This window comes from Scedosporium apiospermum, assembly GCF_000732125.1.
Source record: "Scedosporium apiospermum strain IHEM 14462 chromosome Unknown SEQ_SAPIO_0103, whole genome shotgun sequence".
NCBI classification, from domain to species: domain Eukaryota; kingdom Fungi; phylum Ascomycota; class Sordariomycetes; order Microascales; family Microascaceae; genus Scedosporium; species Scedosporium apiospermum.
Window position 1 is genome coordinate 74,334 of NW_015971804.1, and position 16,653 is coordinate 90,986.

General features: G+C 50.8%; 4 protein-coding genes and 1 pseudogene across 4 annotated transcripts; 1 reads left to right on the plus strand and 4 right to left on the minus strand.

The window, feature by feature from the left end:
* Nucleotides 1-2,096: 2,096 nt before the first annotated feature.
* Nucleotides 2,097-2,498, minus strand: SAPIO_CDS6404 (annotated as a pseudogene; the record flags this gene model as incomplete).
* Nucleotides 2,499-3,214: 716 nt separating this feature from the next.
* SAPIO_CDS6405 (uncharacterized protein) lies at nucleotides 3,215-5,486 on the minus strand (the record flags this gene model as incomplete). Its single annotated transcript, XM_016788518.1, has 9 exons — nucleotides 3,215-3,246; nucleotides 3,320-3,424; nucleotides 3,498-3,619; nucleotides 3,696-4,010; nucleotides 4,102-4,108; nucleotides 4,165-4,179; nucleotides 4,365-4,580; nucleotides 4,628-4,876; nucleotides 5,465-5,486. 9 exons carry the CDS (start codon nucleotides 5,484-5,486, stop codon nucleotides 3,215-3,217), a joined length of 1,083 nt encoding a protein of 360 aa, XP_016641809.1.
* A 1,034-nt stretch (nucleotides 5,487-6,520) lies between these two features.
* On the minus strand, nucleotides 6,521-8,112 carry SAPIO_CDS6406 (Methionine aminopeptidase 2-like protein; the record flags this gene model as incomplete). Its single annotated transcript, XM_016788519.1, has 4 exons — nucleotides 6,521-6,577; nucleotides 6,638-6,724; nucleotides 6,792-7,966; nucleotides 8,070-8,112. 4 exons carry the CDS (start codon nucleotides 8,110-8,112, stop codon nucleotides 6,521-6,523), a joined length of 1,362 nt encoding a protein of 453 aa, XP_016641810.1.
* An 866-nt stretch (nucleotides 8,113-8,978) lies between these two features.
* Nucleotides 8,979-10,729, minus strand: SAPIO_CDS6407 (uncharacterized protein; the record flags this gene model as incomplete). Its single annotated transcript, XM_016788520.1, has 7 exons — nucleotides 8,979-9,215; nucleotides 9,289-9,631; nucleotides 9,698-9,825; nucleotides 9,949-9,976; nucleotides 10,198-10,239; nucleotides 10,338-10,480; nucleotides 10,562-10,729. The coding sequence occupies 7 exons, from the start codon at nucleotides 10,727-10,729 to the stop codon at nucleotides 8,979-8,981; spliced, it is 1,089 nt and encodes a 362-aa protein (XP_016641811.1).
* Nucleotides 10,730-15,392: 4,663 nt separating this feature from the next.
* On the plus strand, nucleotides 15,393-16,485 carry SAPIO_CDS6408 (uncharacterized protein; the record flags this gene model as incomplete). The annotated part of the gene is made up of 2 exons (XM_016788521.1): nucleotides 15,393-15,744; nucleotides 15,833-16,485. The coding sequence occupies 2 exons, from the start codon at nucleotides 15,393-15,395 to the stop codon at nucleotides 16,483-16,485; spliced, it is 1,005 nt and encodes a 334-aa protein (XP_016641812.1).
* Between the last annotated feature and the right edge of the window lie 168 nt (nucleotides 16,486-16,653).

A 16,653-nucleotide genomic window follows, 5' to 3' on the forward strand; every position in this document is an offset into this window, starting at 1 on the left:
CCGCAATGCTGAAGCAGGCGAGTGTCTTTCAACGCACTAGCTTTCATCACCACTCCTTAGGGCACCAGATTGCCACACAGGACAACTAAACTAGAAGATAGATGGATAAGATCATCCAACAACTATACAATATACCTGGAATAGCCGAATAGGTGGAAAGGTGTTTAGTCAAGTAATTCTCCAAGTGTCTAACCTATATACCTACACATTAAGGTAGAGGAGAGGCCGGAGTATATGCATGAGAGCTAACATGCCTCCTGGGTTATGGAAATCAGTTATATAGTTTTCGCCGCTAGGCTTCAAATCGACAAGTAGGGGAGTCTTTCTACTTATTTCATCAAACATTTAAATTGTAATTCGACCCCTAACAGTTAGATGCCAATTGACCAAAGCCATGAGATGCACGATAGTATTAGTACTCCCTCTAATAGCCTACAGTACAATTATAGTATTTAAGAAATTCTCATACACAAGGAGACCCTAGGGCCTAAACCCCCCTTTATCTTAGAGGATTACTACTGCATTCTTACCCATTTCCTCAGCTACACATAGCTTCATCGAAGACACTGTAGGGCTTATAGTACTAGCTTTAAGATTAATAAGACCTAGAGCAGCAGTAATATATGCTATAGTGCTCGCAGTTCCCATAACACTACTTATCCTGGCCGTTGGCGTAAGTTCTTTATTGATATCCATGATGTCCTCAATGTCGACCTCGTCTACACAAAACTTATCCCAGCTATTTCTGTAGTCTATACAAGCTCTGACTCTAATCCCTTTTACAGATCCAGGTATTATCAGCCTAGTTAACAGAGGTAAGAAGGGAACGTTGGTAGAGATTCCGCCTATGAGCTGCGCTAGAACAGTCTTATCGCAACCCCCAATCATCACCACCATGTCTACTAGTTGCACCTTGACTATTTCCTCAGTACCCATGCTCATGAGATTTCTGAGATTTATACTGGTCAGGTTGGAGAAACTTTCGTGGATGCTGATGGTAGGGAATTCCATAGGTAGACCACCAGCTAGCAGAATCCCGCGCTTCGCAGATTTGATGAGTTGAGGGACTTGACTATGGTATGGATTGAAGGAAGAGAAAGTGTTGATGATGCTGATAATGGGTTTGCTTAAAGACTCGTCGGTGTAGCCTAGCGCATTGATGAAGACTTTCCAGAGGAACAGGCTGAAATGGACATCGCCATATCCGGGTAGGTTCGATCGCAACCCACCTTGGTCTGCCGAGATGGGACTGTTGAGGTCGTAATCAGAAAGAATTGCCGACCTGAGCTTGCCTCCATCATCACCATCAGCAGGATTTGGTTCTGTCATGTCTAGTTCTCTGATGTTGGCGGATTTCAGCAGACGGATCTCCTAAGCGCTTGACTTGGGCTTCTGGAGGCGGACACCTTTTCTAACGAGTATGGTTGTGAGATAAGAGATGACCATAACCCTTGCGTCAATTGGTCCGATTTTTTGCGAGAGAAGGAGGAGGTAGGCGAGGGAAAGCTCATTCATTCTCATGTACACAGGTAGGGACTTGGCCAATTGCTAGGAAGCGGGGCAGCAATGTCCATGATTCGCAAGAAAAAGAAGGCGATGACGCTATACCTTAGTCCTCTTCTGTAAATGGCTACAACATCTAGCATATCTGTATATCTTATACCATTATTGCTTACCGCACCTGAATTCTTGTAAACAAGAACCAGTATCCTCATAATCAGGTCTTGCAAGTCAATTTGCAAGGGAGTTGAATTCATCAACGGGTCTGGGTTTCCCTGAGAGTCTTGCGATACAACCACTTTGCTCTCAGACTAGAATATAACCCAAAAATCGCGATCGCCCCAATAACAACAAAAGCCGTAATAGCGACAGCCGACTGGTACGCCCTAATCACTTCAGCGGAAGCCACGAATGCCCCCAGCAGAAAACCACCTCGGAGAATGCGCCATTTGAAGAGCGCATGGATGACAGCGCCCTCCCGCATTGCCTGAACAGAATTCACAAAGCTCGCCCGCAAGATTGCAAGCACAAAAAGCAACCACGCCACAGCCAAAGACGTTTTGACGTGTTCCTTCGATACCACCGCCGTATTTGGCTCAGACACGTCCGAAAAGATGACGGTGAACGTGAACCCCGCGCCAAGCGCCGAGATCGATCATCACTACTGCCGAGTTGATCTGACGATATGTCTCCAGCGATTCTCGGCTGAGCAGCGTGTAGACATTGGTTCGCCTTTCTTGCCGCACCGCCCGCTTGCGGGTGTCGATGGCGCGCTTCATCTGCTCCTGCACGAGTTTGGCCAGCTCGCCTTGGTCGGCTTCGGTGAACTTGGCGTTTGGGGCCGGCGGATCGGACAGGACGTGGTCGATCTGCGCGTTGACCATGGACAGAAACATGTCGTGGATATCGTCGTGTGTGAAAAGCTCATTGCCAATGTCATGCAGCTTTGGCGGCGAGGCTGACCTCTTCTTACCGAAGTTGAGAAACATTCCAGACATGATGAAATTTTGGGGGGTAAGAATGACCAAAATAATGACTCAAGGTCCTCACAGAGAGGTTGTAGAATGGAAATATGGCTCGAATAGTCGTGAAAATGGGGAGTTTGGTCATTGTCAATGTTATGGAAGGTCTCGAATTCCTCCATTCCAGCCGCACGCTAGCCACCCTGGGCCGAAATCAGCTGACCCGTCAGGTAAGACCTGAATTTCTATAAAAATTGTATTTGATTCTAGATCTACTACTAGCCTCGTGTTGACCGTGAGGGGATCTAACTGGTAGAAATTGATATATAGTGTTGTCCACTACTGTTTGGGGATCAGGGGGACCTCTGTGGAGTGGTGGAGGAAATTGATATATCAAAAGAGACCTCAGACCTGTACTGGTTCCATCATTTATGTGGGTGTACCGCCTGTGCATCCTGTATTGGCGCTATTATAAGGCAAGCCGACAAGATTCATCGTCCCGTAATACGGTTCCCTGCAAGGACTGTTCTCGAATAATCCGGCTTCGGCACTATTGCCTCTTCGCTCTGGCTATCGAGGATAGTGGCGTCGCGCATGCTTTGCTTCTTCTCGCGCGGATGCCCATCTCCCTGTCCGTACGATCGAAGTGCGAAGTTGCCACTCTTTGAGTGGCCGTATGGATATTTGCTTTGTCCAGAAAAGTTGCCTCGAGAGCTTCCCCAGAGGCGGGGTAAGTACGTCCTCAGCATTACTCAGAAGGTCGATGCAGAACGGCAGATGATGGCTGGTGGTTAAAAATTATGGATTAGTTCAAGATCTGTCGAAGGATCTAAGGAGGAATTCTGTTGAGTACTCACCTGTGTAAACCTCGATACTACACCAGTTGAGGGAGTCTGAGAAGTAAAACCAGATGTCATCTTCGTTCTTGAGCTTCAGGACGTAGTAGTAACGAATGCCACCCGCTTGTTCACTAAGATGTTAGCCGCTGATGACTGCTAGGCTAGTTTTGAATAAACCCAAGGAGGGCCAACATACCAATTAGGGCGACGATTCCGATGTAGAAAAGGAAGAGGACAGCGAACTTTTGCCGACGAGGAACCTGCAGCTTCCGCATCATGGGAACCGGCAACAGGTAAATGAAAATATCCTGGACAATACTGGGCGGTGGTGGGAGTTGGGAGGTAAGCATATCTTCTGATTAGGCAAGAAAAAGAAAACCAGGACAAAACTTACTTGATGATGCCATTTGCCTCGAAGAATATCTGTCGCTGGGCGGCCGGCATGCACTTCTCTCGCAAGGGATCTGTCAAATCCCAGTACAGCGCCGAAGGCCAGCACTCGAAGATGCAGATCAAGGCGGTCGAGACAGTTAGGCCGACGACGGTGAATATAAGAAAGTATATCGCCCAGCGTGTGTATTTTCTGTGATCTACCCGCATGTAGAAGGCGAGGATGCTAAGCTTGACGAAGCAGAATGCTACGACGTAGAGAAGTCGGTTGACGTAGTTCTCGATCGATATGTGTTCGACTGTATGGGCCAGGGCCTGCCTGTTAGAAAGGAGGCTGTCTTTGAGTGGTGGGGACTCTGGGACAAAGGAAAAGAAAACGGGAAGCCTTACTATGAACTCCGGCTCCATACCAGGTGCCTATGATGGTGCGGTCAGTAAAGAACTCAGTTCGGTCGCAAACGATACTAACGTACAAACCATATTTGCTACTGACAAGCCAATGTTGCAAACCTGCGATAGTTAGTTTCTTGCCTGCAGTTGATGCGGAATATATCTGTCTGTACCACACCCAACAGCATTAGGTCTTGAGATCGTAACCAGTACCGAAGATGCAGGGCGTATTCAGGCTCATGGCCTGCATGCCCGTCTCTTCAGCGGCCGTGAGGACGCCTACCTCGGTGGTTCTCTGCAGGTAAGGGTGTCTCCGTGTCCTCGGCCTTGAGAAACTCGTATACTGCATTTCCACCCGCGTCGTCCCATTCCCGATCGGGGTAAGCCGTCTCCGTCAACGGTCGATCTCCGAGGTTGGGGCATCCGGCGATGTGCAGGAGCCACGGTACCGCATTTCCGGGCTTGATGCGGCGGGCCAGCCCGTGTACGCAAGCCTTGGCTCCATCGGCGATGAAGCCCGACCCGGTGTTTACGATGATGTCGTACTTGGAGGCCGTTTCGGTGATGAGGGGATATCGGTAAGGCCTGCCCACTGGATGGGATTGGCACGATCGCCGTAGGCCTCGCGTAGCTTCTTGGCGGCCTCTTCGCTGCGGACGAGGAGATCGAAGGTCAATCCCTGAATGCTGGGTTCCTCATTTTTGATGAGATGGAGATGGTCGAGGATGGTGCCGCTAACGTAACCGGTTGCACCAGTAAGGAGGATTCTGCTGGTACTGGACACTATGATTGGAACTATTTTTATTCGTTTTTTTCCTCCTCAAGGACGTAGAAAAAGCAAGTCGTGGAAGAAGAAAGACAGAGACCGTGGGACACACGGGAACAAGGAGAACATTTTCCATCCATGACACCGGTCGTATGTCGCTGGTATGTAATGGGCTCAACGGCCATCTACACTGCAAAACTTGGCAGGAGCACTTTAACTACTTAGTACGAAGTACCTTCCTATTGGAGGGCAAATCACCCTGGTTGACCGCTGATCATAATAGTGTGAGACGAGGAACCATGCTTAGCGCTGATCCACGAGCTGCGCTGCGACCCGGTGCCAGGGTGCTTCCCTCGGAATGGTGTAAACCCTTCGATGCTTAAACTCTAGCGAGATGGGTCCCTCAGACCCTGGAATAGGGGGTGATAAGGTAGTAGCGGAAGCTCTTCCCCGTGACTAGAGTCTATTTTGACCATCGAATGATAGACCCGCAGAATCATTCACAGGATCATCCACCACAAGGGTTGTCGGAAACCGCGAGTTATGTACGAAGTAGTCTCCTGGGATCCGGTTACATCTCGTGAAAAAGTGCCTTAGGATTTACTAAGTAGACTCACTCCGGCATGAAGGATTCTTCATTTCGGTAAAGGTCCGACTGGGATGTTTCGATGAAGCCGGGACATGGAGAAAAAAAAGGTTCTTCAGTACCTTTGTACAACAGGTATTATCCTCTCGCAGAAACACCCATGACAGCTTTTGATGTTATTGCTTCCACCTGTGAACCAATACCCGACTTACCGGCCCCGGTGCTTCGTGGGGCGCGAGACTTCCTTTGGCACGAGGGCATGTGAGTGCAGCGTTTTCTACAACCTAGATGGTAGAGCCCCCAACTAGCGGGCATAGTAACTGCAGCCCTCACTTTCGAAGTTTCGGCAGACGAAGGTCCAGTGAGGATTGCTGTCCCCGCCACCGTGGTGCATGTTGAACAAGGGTCTAGGCAGCCCACACTCCTTGGTTGGGAAAGGGCTGCGTAGAGTAATGCCCCATCCGGGATTTTCTTGCGTTTGTTAGTATTCCTTTATGATGATCGGCGTGGGATTCTGCCTGACAGCTTTACCCTCTTCCATGACGCCTCCTTATCGCAGCTGCGCGTTGGACAAGGCAGTCTAGGTAGCCGTTGGCGATAAGTTTCCCTGCACGGCCAGCATGCCTCATCAGCGTGGTAACTGAACACCAGTCTGCTACGTAATGGATATCGCCCTCTCCTAGTGCTGGATATTGTGGGGCCAGTCCTCGAGGATGAGGCATCTTTGTTCAGTCCTCCTTTGCATTGGCTTGCGGGAAGGATTGTCGTGGTTGTCACTTTACCATGGGCATAATATCGAGGCACATTGAGACCGAATACCTGACGATTTTGCTCGAAGAGTTTACGTCACTTGCAAGGATAGGTAATTTAGGACAGCGGCAGTGCTCAAACATCGTTTTCAGGACATTTGAATTTAGGAAGCTGCTATAGCAATACTAAACGAGTGGCATGGTCAGGCTGCTAGAACAACAGCCGAGACACTTTGGTTCCTCCTGTTGTGCTCAATCTGGTTTATCCTCATCTGCATGTGAAATTCCCTCTCTCTGAGCCCTTAAATATGCCCCGAGAGCAACAAATCCTAATTTTCTTAGTAGTCCTCTCCACGGCTAATGACCTCCTTTACGGTAGGTCGGAGCAAGATGGTCTAGTGCGGGTGTGGTTAGTAGGCATCTTCCAAAAGTGCACCAGGATGTGGGTTACTCACATGCTCAAATTGGGCTGAGTATGACCCTTTCTTGTCAACCAGAGGCGGGTAATCTTCAACAATGCCGGACTTGACCAGATTGTTCAGCTGCCGAAAACTGCGTTAGCCAACAGAGATGCAACACATATTTTGGAAGGCCTGGGGCGTCACATACACCGAGGAGATATTTTTCCTGTCCGATTCGGTCCAAGTAGCGTCGACAGAAAGGAATGGTGCCAAAGTTCTTCTTGATGGCAGTCAAGAGGGATTTAGCAGAAGACAGACGCAAGTCCACCTTCGGAGCATCGGTGCGCATGGCGTAATGCGAGACGTCACCTTCGTTGTAGCATCGGCCATTGCCAGTACTGCCAAAGGTCTCAATGGCAAAGACGTCGCCTTCTTCCATCTTCGTAACGTCGTTAGTTGCTACAGATGGAACACTCTTGGTGCCGTGGATGCTGTAGGGCATGATGTTATGGCCGGCGATGTTGCGAATGGGCTTGATGGGGTAGGTGACGCCATTGATCTCGCATTCATAGCTTTCCATGGTCTCCTGGATATACCCGCCCAATTCGCCAAGGCGAACATCAATGCCCGCTTCACGGACACCGGTGTTGGTCGCGTCCTTTACGGCCGCGAGGAGGTTGTCGTACATGGGGTCCCACGCCATAGTGAAGGCGCTATCGACGATGCGACCGTTCACGTGGACTCCGATGTCGACCTTGATGACATTGTTCTCTCGAAGAACAGTCTTGTCGCCCGCGTTGGGGCTGTAGTGGGCAGCAATATCATCGAGGTTCAAGCCGGTGGGGAAGCCCATTCCGGCAAGAAGGGCATCGCCCTCGGACAGGCCATCGTGTCCGACGAGCCGACGGACGCTGTCCTCGATGTTGTTGGCGATTTCAATGAGGGTCTGGCCCGGTTTGATGTTTTTCTGGGCCCACTGGCGGACCTGACGATGGGTCTCGGCCGCCTGGCGATAATCAGACAGAAAATCGCTGTTGATGTTGTCGAGATGACGCTTCTCTTCGTTGGTGGTACGGAAGCGATTCTCATCAACATATTCGACTTCTTCCCCCTTGGGGTAGTTGTCGTTGGGGAAAAGTTTGGAAATGGGGACCGACGGAGGGTCGGTCTGGGCAGTGGGAGCCTTCTTCTTCTTGGACTTCTTCTTGTTCTTCTTCTTCTTCTTGGAGCCGCCCTCGCCGCCAGCTACGGCAGTAGCGGTGGCTTCGATGACGACATGTCCATCTGCGTCGTCGTTGGAGTCTTCGCCCGAGTCCTCGGCAGCACCGGATTTGGCAGTACCGTTACCGTGGGCGGAGCCGTTGGCTTTGCCGGATGATTTGACTGTTGTAGGCTTCTGTTAGCTGGGCTGGGTCTTCTCAGGGAGCTCGAGAGATGGGAGGGGAGGTAAGCGGAGGGGAGGTAAGCGGAAGAGTGGAAGGCATACCGTCAAACGTCTTGGAGTGTCCGACTGGGGACTTGGCGGCCATTTTGGCGACAGGGATGGTGGTCTCTCAGGATTCTCTGGAAAGGGATCGGTCAGTTTTCGATACAAGGAACTGTCCGCCAAGGTTTTTGGAAAGTAGAGAGATGAACGATGATGGGGAGGGGAACGAACAAGGTTTGGTTGAGAAAAGCGGGAGCTAAAGGAGCTAAACTGCTGATGGTTTGAATGTTTTGTGTGGTTTTGGACAGGGACAGGAATGTGTTCCCGCCTTCCCCCGCACGAGACCTACTAAAATTTGTGATGTGGGCGGGCTCGTGATGACGTACCTTATCGGGGCAATCGGACTGGAGCTATGCATTAATAGAGTTTGTCATTGAACTTTTCAATATTTATTCCCGAACTCGAGGATATGAATAGAGGGGGGGTGTGATGCAATTGAAGTTGCTCATTGAGGAGGTCGCACCTGCCGAATTGGGATTCAACAAGATCAACAATGAAGATCTGTTTTGGTAAGGGCGGTGGGTGAGTATGAAACAGTATGAAACCCATTGCCAGCTTTAATTGTTTGTATGCTATTGATTCCCGCTTTGATATTGATTCTCCCTTTGTGATACGGAGCTTTGCGGAAGATATATATTTGAAGCTCGGATCCCTGTTCAAGATGGAAAGTGATGGTGAGTTCCGTTTCGCCCCATAGAAATTCACATTTCTTTCCTTCATGGACCAAGCCCAAGATCAAGTCCAGGATCTAGCAAAATAAGTAGACAGTCGGCGGGAAGAACGACACAGACAGTATTGAATACAGAAAAGTAAGCTTCTTCCTCAGGGTTGGAATAATTATGGCTTCAGGTTGCTAAATTAAGATGGTGATGCTGCTTTGGGAGACGTCGGCCGAAGAGCGACATGATATTACTCCGACTCAGGCTTGCGACCCCAGATTATATTCTGCCTGTAGTACGCATGGATCTTGCCCGATCGCACTTCTCGGCGGAGATGGGCAATGTAAACTTGGATTTCCTCCCTCGTCCAGCCCAGCGTGTTGGCCATGAATAATATGTAACCCTCCGTATCCGCCTCGAGTACGAGTTGGCCATATTGGCCGAGCTCTTTCAACTTTGGATCCTTGGGCCAGGAGCCGATCGGAATCTGTTGTACGACGATTAGCAAGAACAAGGCACACACCAATTTCTCCCAGCCACCGCTGCCTTCTCTCTCATACCTTGAAGCTAAACTCTTGGATGTCGACAAATCCTGCCTCTTCCATGCACTTCCTCTGGATACCATCCCTCACTACTGTGAAAACGCGACCAGTCTTCCTCTGGCCCTCTTCATAGAACTTCTGCCATTGCCCGAGAGCCGTATCGTCCCTGACAGTGCCGTCGTCGCTGGTGAATCCACACTCGGGCTCACAACTCTCGAACCAGCCGCCCGGCCGACAAGCCTTGAAGGCCTCAGTGAAGAGGGCTGACCAGTCTGGAATGCTACCGATTAGCCACCGCATGTGGATGTAATCGAACGTATCAGGCGCAAAGGTCCATGGCTGTGTGCAATCTTCAATTTCGCTACACAAAGAGAAACAACGGATGAGCGGTTTGTTTTTGCATCAAGTTCTCTCGGGGTTCACCCACAACTTCAGGTTCGGGGGGACCCAGGTAGGCTGAATGGGAGAGATGTCGGTTCCGATCACCTCTGCCTCAGGGAACTCATCGGCGAAATCGCTGAACGAAGGGTTAGGAAACATACGGACGTGGGTGGACTTGGGTATGGTTATCAAACATACATTGCCCAGATGCTTTTCCAGGGGCGTAGGGTGTTAGATCACATATCCAGGCGCCGGATCTGACGAAGACGTCAAAGCTCCTAAGACCAAGTCACATACCAGTTCCAGTCCCAATGTCAACAGCTTTCTAAACATCAAGTCGGTGTCAGTAATGGGGAAGGAATTTTCCGGTACTCGCAATCGGGAACATTTTTCGTACCCTAACTTTTCCTGCTTTCAAAGGTGCTAGGAAGATTTTCCCATCACAGCCGAAGGTCATGGTATGGTGGCTGTTGCCGAGATGAGCTTACTAGATATACGCCGGCGCAAATATGAAATGGACATCTCCTGCTGGTGACCTCTACTTACTTTATATCCAAAGATTCGCTCTGTTGTTCATCATTGGCGCCCCTTTTCCGCAAAGAAGCATGGTCAGCCACGAAATAACGGCGAAGCCAATTGCTCGAGCATGCCGCGGAATAGTATCTATCATGAGCGGTAAGCCTTACCAATATTCCGCACTCCCGACCTCGCCGTGGTATGTCCGGCCGTGAAGGGTCCGGTAATTAAGAATGCTCGAAGATATAGAAGCCGTCGAGGAGGGATTCAGACTGCCTACAGCCGACTCCGCGTCGTCGTCGTAGCCATGATCCTAGAGGTAAACCTTTCGATTAATTACACTAGGAACTCGGAAGTCAAAAGCCTGGGGCCCAGCTAAGACTTGGCGACGGACCTGCGCGGACTGGACCCAGTGCTGGGCGGGTAGAATGCCGACGGTCTCACTCGTCGGATCTTGTGCCCCGGCTTCTGAGCTCTTGGGGCTCTTCGGACTCTTGGCGCCCTTCGGAGAGGTCGGCGATTTCTTGCCACGACTAGCCTGTTCGGGTGATTTGTCGCCCATGTTTTGACGAGGGATTCCTGTTTTTACCGAGTCCTTCTCTAAGGCGAGGGTCCGCGAAAATCGGATGCTGGGGTTCTTATTAATGATGGAGATGGCATGTGGAGCAACGCGCCGGAGCCAAGGTGAAAAGGGTGGGACTAAATATGGGCTCGACTGCGCAATAGTTTTCGCGACCTCGCCAGACTCGGTTCTTCCTCTCTGAGGAAGCCATCGGGACTATCCGCACCACCCCCGCCCGGCAGAGCCTAATGAGCGTCTGCGTTTCTGCTTTCTGCACTGCAACCTTTAAAGAACATGCTAATATCCTCGGCCTGCCCAACCGGTGGGCGTTCGCCCCCACTTCTTCGGACGACGTCGTGATCTTACGGGACAGATCCTGGACAAAGCACGGACGAGGTACCCCAGACATGTCACATATCAGAAAACGGGCCATGCCCAAGACAAGCCCTCAATTGATGTGGGCGAATAGCATCAGAATACACATGACCTGCAAGCTTCGTCACTCGACGTGGCAGGCCTCTGGAAGAGAAACCTCGCTCTCGCCGTGCTAAGTACTCGAGGATGAGTCCATTGCACCGCCACTCTTCCGGTTCCAGTACGGCATGCAGGTGCAGGCGCGAGCTCACCATGCCTTTGCCTTTGCTGTCTTTGCAGCATGTACGAAGAAATTACATAACGAATTCCGCAGCATATCGCTACATATTTCATCATCTCGAATGCTACCCACCCCCGCGCCGGGATCCTCATTTGGGCGATTACTGCACTCGGTGAAGAGCAGTCAGGCGCCAACTTCTCGGCAGTGAACGCCACTGAATACATGGCTCGATTCAAGACTAGATGTCTCTTTTCCTTGGGTGCTTAAGTAGTCAACTCTAAATGGAAGAGTAGGCACTGCATATGGTTTCCACAACGGCTTTAAGGCTCTCGCCCCCCCATCATCCAATGTTTCTGAGCATGCATGCGTCTTTGATAGACGTTGTCCATCGTCGGCCAGGATGCTCGAAGCACATTCGCTAATGTGGCCTCTCGAGATTTCTGGAGCTTGGTTCTGGGCACTATGTTTCTGAAATCTCATTGCCCATTTTCATATCGCTCAGGATTCTGTTTCCCTCTACCAATAGTGATCGAACGTACCTACTGTCCTTAAGTACCTTGTGGTCGTTCGCTGAACCTCCGGCGGCCCCAGCGATTCCCGGAACTTTAACCTCACGAGATGGCCTGACGCGACATTCTACGGAAACTGCAGAGCAGGCGTAAATGGAGGTTGGAGATAGGAACGCGGAAAGTTGGAGACAGTTGAGAGAGGCTGAAGTATTCTTATGGTGATCGCCGTTAATGTCTAGGTCCGGCCGATTTTCATCTCGATATGAGGCAGACGACGAGGCAATTTGAGATGGGAGGATATATGAGGCGCGGAAGAGAACGGGTTGCTAGGTCTATGGCTTTCATGGATCTGAGGAATCCAGCTCTATGCCCACGGGATTATACCACCTTCAGCCATGACTATATTCAATTACACGAGATGAATGACTTCAGCTACTGCCAAGTCCCGCAACCTCCACACCGCTGCTCTTCTGCCCGGTCGCTTGCATGTCCAACGGTGGAAGCAAACTCCAACCCGCTGGTAGAACCGACCGGGACCCTGGCACGGCTCTAAAATCAAGGAACAGGAGACGAAGAACGCCACATATAACAGGATTGGCTCCTCGGGATCATCCCACCACTGACAAGACATCCACAACGGAAGGAAAACGGCATCCCTTCCCTCTCCTATCGTGACGGAATCATATGACATGTCGACGCTAACGCGGTCAAAGCGTTTGAAATTTTCAGGATCTGGCCAAGGAACTCGTCCTATAGATAAAACGGCAGATTTCAACTGCGACACCATCGGATCCCCATCCCAGCTCACATCTACGTTGTCCAGCGGGGCCGTCCAAAAAATTTCGTTGCTTGATCCTGGGGACTTGTCTAGTGAGGATTCCAGCACTGATTGGAAAGGAATCTGCGCCGTACATATTTGTTGGCGAGCCGAGTGTCGAAGTGAAGTCCAACACCAGGTTGGCTGGCTGAAGTCGCGTTGCGAAGGGTCAACACGCTGGCTGGTTCGCCAGGAAAGATGAAGGAGTAAGTTGTTCCTCCAGAGCCCCACCACGGGAATATCTCCCGTCAATCTCTGATACAGATCCATAATCCCAGCCATGGAGGGTAGGCTGTCAGACTCAAAGGTGAGTTGACGACGGCAGTGCTCCTGAATCCAGGTCCACCAGCCAGAGCCATCCTCACGGTTCTCTCGAAGATGTCCAAAATTGAACAGGGGATATTCTGAAAGAAGCATACGTCGATCTTCGGGATCATCAGGCTGGTGGTTTGTCTGCCCGAGAGTTCCGTCTTCCGATTCTAACAGTGAGTGGCACTGCCAAAAGAACTGCCCTTTCGTCATATGCACGTTGCGGCGGGACAAAATAGTCTCTTGAAATACCCATGCTCTTTTATGGAGTGCAGAATTCTTGAGAGTAGAGTGTAGCTGGTATCCGGTCACCTCGGCGGGACGGAGACAGAGTCGCGCTGTGGTTCCGCCAGGAATGGGCGATGATCTTTCAAATAGTACTGATGTAGGTACATCTCCGAGACCGAGTCCGCCATGGCAATTATCTGCATCCGCAGCCGTAATTGTCAGGTAGGCTCCGAGGAAAATTGATGCCATCTTGGATGCTTCCTTTTTCCAGTCTTCCGTGTCATCCTGAACGATGCACAACGAATCGATCCAGAGGTAGCGGAGACCGAGGGTGCGAGTTACGAGGACGGCGTCGGAGAAGGTTTGCGGGAGATCATGTAATGAGATATTGTTGGTGCGCTCGTTTAAGGTCTCACGGGTAGTCACAAATGGGATTTTCCCTCCCCAACGGTGGCTTAAGGCTACGTATTGGTGATTCATGGTTGATCCGGATACAGTTACCAAGCGAAGTTGCTGACTTGGCTCTTGTCCGACGTCTATTAGTCGACCGGGCAGTGAGGCACCGGCGAAACCGCTGTGGCAATGGGGATGGGCCGAATCACATTCTTTCAGCCACCTCATGATGGTGGTCGCACGAGCGGCAAAGGTGAGGTCTTTCTCATACCAAATCGGCCGGGTAGCAGCAAGTCCTACAAGAATGGTGTTAGAAAATGATCTTCTTAATCGTGACAAGGGCGATATATGAGCGCAGCGGGTGTTTTAGCTTGTTGAACTCACCAGCACTGGACATTACAAAAGGCTCCGATTGCCGCTCAGTCCTCGAAGATACAAGGATGAATTCCCTCACCGATGCCATATTCGGCCCCGCAGCCTTGGCTGGGGTAGTCGTTCTCAGCAAAGATCGAGTCCAGAATCCATTCTGTGCGTCATGCTCAATATTTCGAATCCCGACGACTAGGTCGAGAAAGTGCTGGCATAGGGAACAGGACTTGGCTGCATCCAGCAGCGAAGCGACGCTGGGATGATGAGGGTGATTGACCAAATCGTTGTCGGGTATATCCGCAAGTGCGAGGCATTTGGAACAGAGAGCCATCTTGAAGAATGAAACAGCATCGGTTCTGGAGAATTCGGGAAGCCAAGTTGCAAGATTCACGATGGTTAATCTGGGCCACAGCAATAGCCTTGTGGGCTGTGAACTTGCACAGCCCCATGCTTGGCGAAATGGGAAAGACGCTTATCCCTGACTAGATCCCAACGCGAATGTACTTGCATATAAGTGCCGCCGTAGATGAGGCCCGAGAGCGAGGTCTGCCCCAATGCTAAATCAAGAGCTGCCCTTGGGACTCTGCACTTGTTACGAGTTACTTCCATCTTGGCCAAATTATGTGCCAGGAAGGGCTAACTGTTTGAGGCGGATTCTACGAGGGTAACTGGACTTCGTCGGTAAGATAGCGACTCCTAGGAGTAATCAACCTCGCTGTCAAACCGAGAAAGCCTCTGTAGATTATATTGATGTAACACCGCCATATCTAAACGCCCCTCTTTTTCGGTTTTGTCGGGTTCATTCCTCGAGGCACTAGCCAATGCCTGGCGGCCAATAATAGTCTCTGAGAATGTCGGCTTGGGGCGTTGTTGAGGCGTTCAGCTCGAGCGGCAGGCTGGTACGTATGGAAAGTGACGCAAAAACGATGGTAAGTGGAAAAACAAGGTATTCCTCGTTGTTGACTTAGAATGGTATGATACGAGCAATGCGGGCGATGACATTCCGCTTTCCGAGGTAATCGCGACATCAATCAAGCCGCATGACACCGCCACAGATACGAGTCGGAGACCGTGGCATCGGAAAGCCGGCGTTGTCCTCCGATTGAGACAGTCGAGGTGACGTCATCAGTAAGATCGGACTCGGAGCAGTAAATTTCTCCAACGGAGCAAGGCGTGATATCTGCCGTATTACAGGCGGAAGTCCACAGGCACAGGCGCAAGTCCACAGGCACAGAGCACAAGTCCGCAGGTGGGCTTTTCGGAGATTCCGAATTAACATCGGGCTTATGCACTTGGAGCTGGCGAGGAGAGTATTTATCTACAACGCGACCGCGCGACAGATGGCCAACTCTCAGCCCTTTCGCATCAATCCACACCGCTCCCTGCCTATTTATCTATTTATCACTAAGTTTTCAGAGTTCAGCATCATATCCTTATCCCAAAATGGTTGCCTTATCCGACATCCAGGCATCAAATGCCAAGCTCGCCACCAACCTGCCCGAGGGACTTGTCGCCGTCTTCGTCGGTGGAACCCGTGGGATAGGCGAGACATCTTTGAAGCAATTCGCAAAGCATACGCGCAAGCCGCGAATCTATCTCATCGGCCGGTCAGAAGCGAACGCGAAGCGTGTCATTGACAAATGCAAGGCCTTGAATAATGAAGGGCAATACAATTTCATCGGCGCAGATATCAGCCTTATTCGCTCCGTCGATGAGGTGTGCAAGGATATTGCGAGTCGGGAAAAGGCAATCAATCTACTTTTCCTGACACCTGGGACCTTTACTGTCCACACAGGTAAGTGCCATTGTTCATAGTGCCAACTTGCGATTCGCGCTTTGTGGGTTCGCCCTGGGATGGAGTACTAAGATCTTCGCTTGTCTAGAAACTCCAGAGAACCTCCACTTCTTCATGTCACTCAATTACTACGCCAGAACACGATTCATCCTTAACCTGCTACCTCTTCTGCGGGTGGCACCCGACCTCCGCCGTGTTGTCACCGTCTTTGCAGGGACCAAAGAGGGACAGGTCGACACCAGTGATTTCCAAGCCCGGAAGCTCTCATTAATGGCAAGCCGCGGCCACGTTTCCTCCATGATAACTTTATCGATCGAGACCCTAGCGAAGAAAGCTCCAGAAGTGAGCTTCGTTCACGTCTTCCCTGGCATGGTCACAACAGATCTCGGACAAGACATTTCGGCTCTGCCCTTGAGACTTGTGGCACGCTTTTACAAGTTTGTTTTGCCTTTGTTTGCTATTCCGAATGAGGAAGCGGGGGAACGGCATTTATTTTTCTCTACGTCTGGAAGGTACCCACCTCGTGAAGGTGGCGCCATAGGCCTGACGAGGGATAAAGGGGTTGAGGCTGTGCGAGGAACGGACGGCAACAATGGAAGCGGGGTTTACTCAATCAGCTGGGACGGGACTGCGCTGGGAGAGAAAGCCGAGAAAGTATTGAAGAAACTCAGGCAGGAAGGAGTCCACGACAAAGTATGGGAGCATACCGAGGATGAATTCCAGAGAATCACCGAGGGCTGAGGTAACCTTCGGCATGTTTGAGGAACAAAGATGACCGTGCCTTGAGGAGATACGGAGTTCGTGTCTGTGAGGAGTTCTTTAATCGGATTGGTCATGATCGGGGTCAACAAAGGGAGCATTATGTTATGAGCGTGGGGAAGCGCATTTCGTCGAAGTCCAATCTTGTTA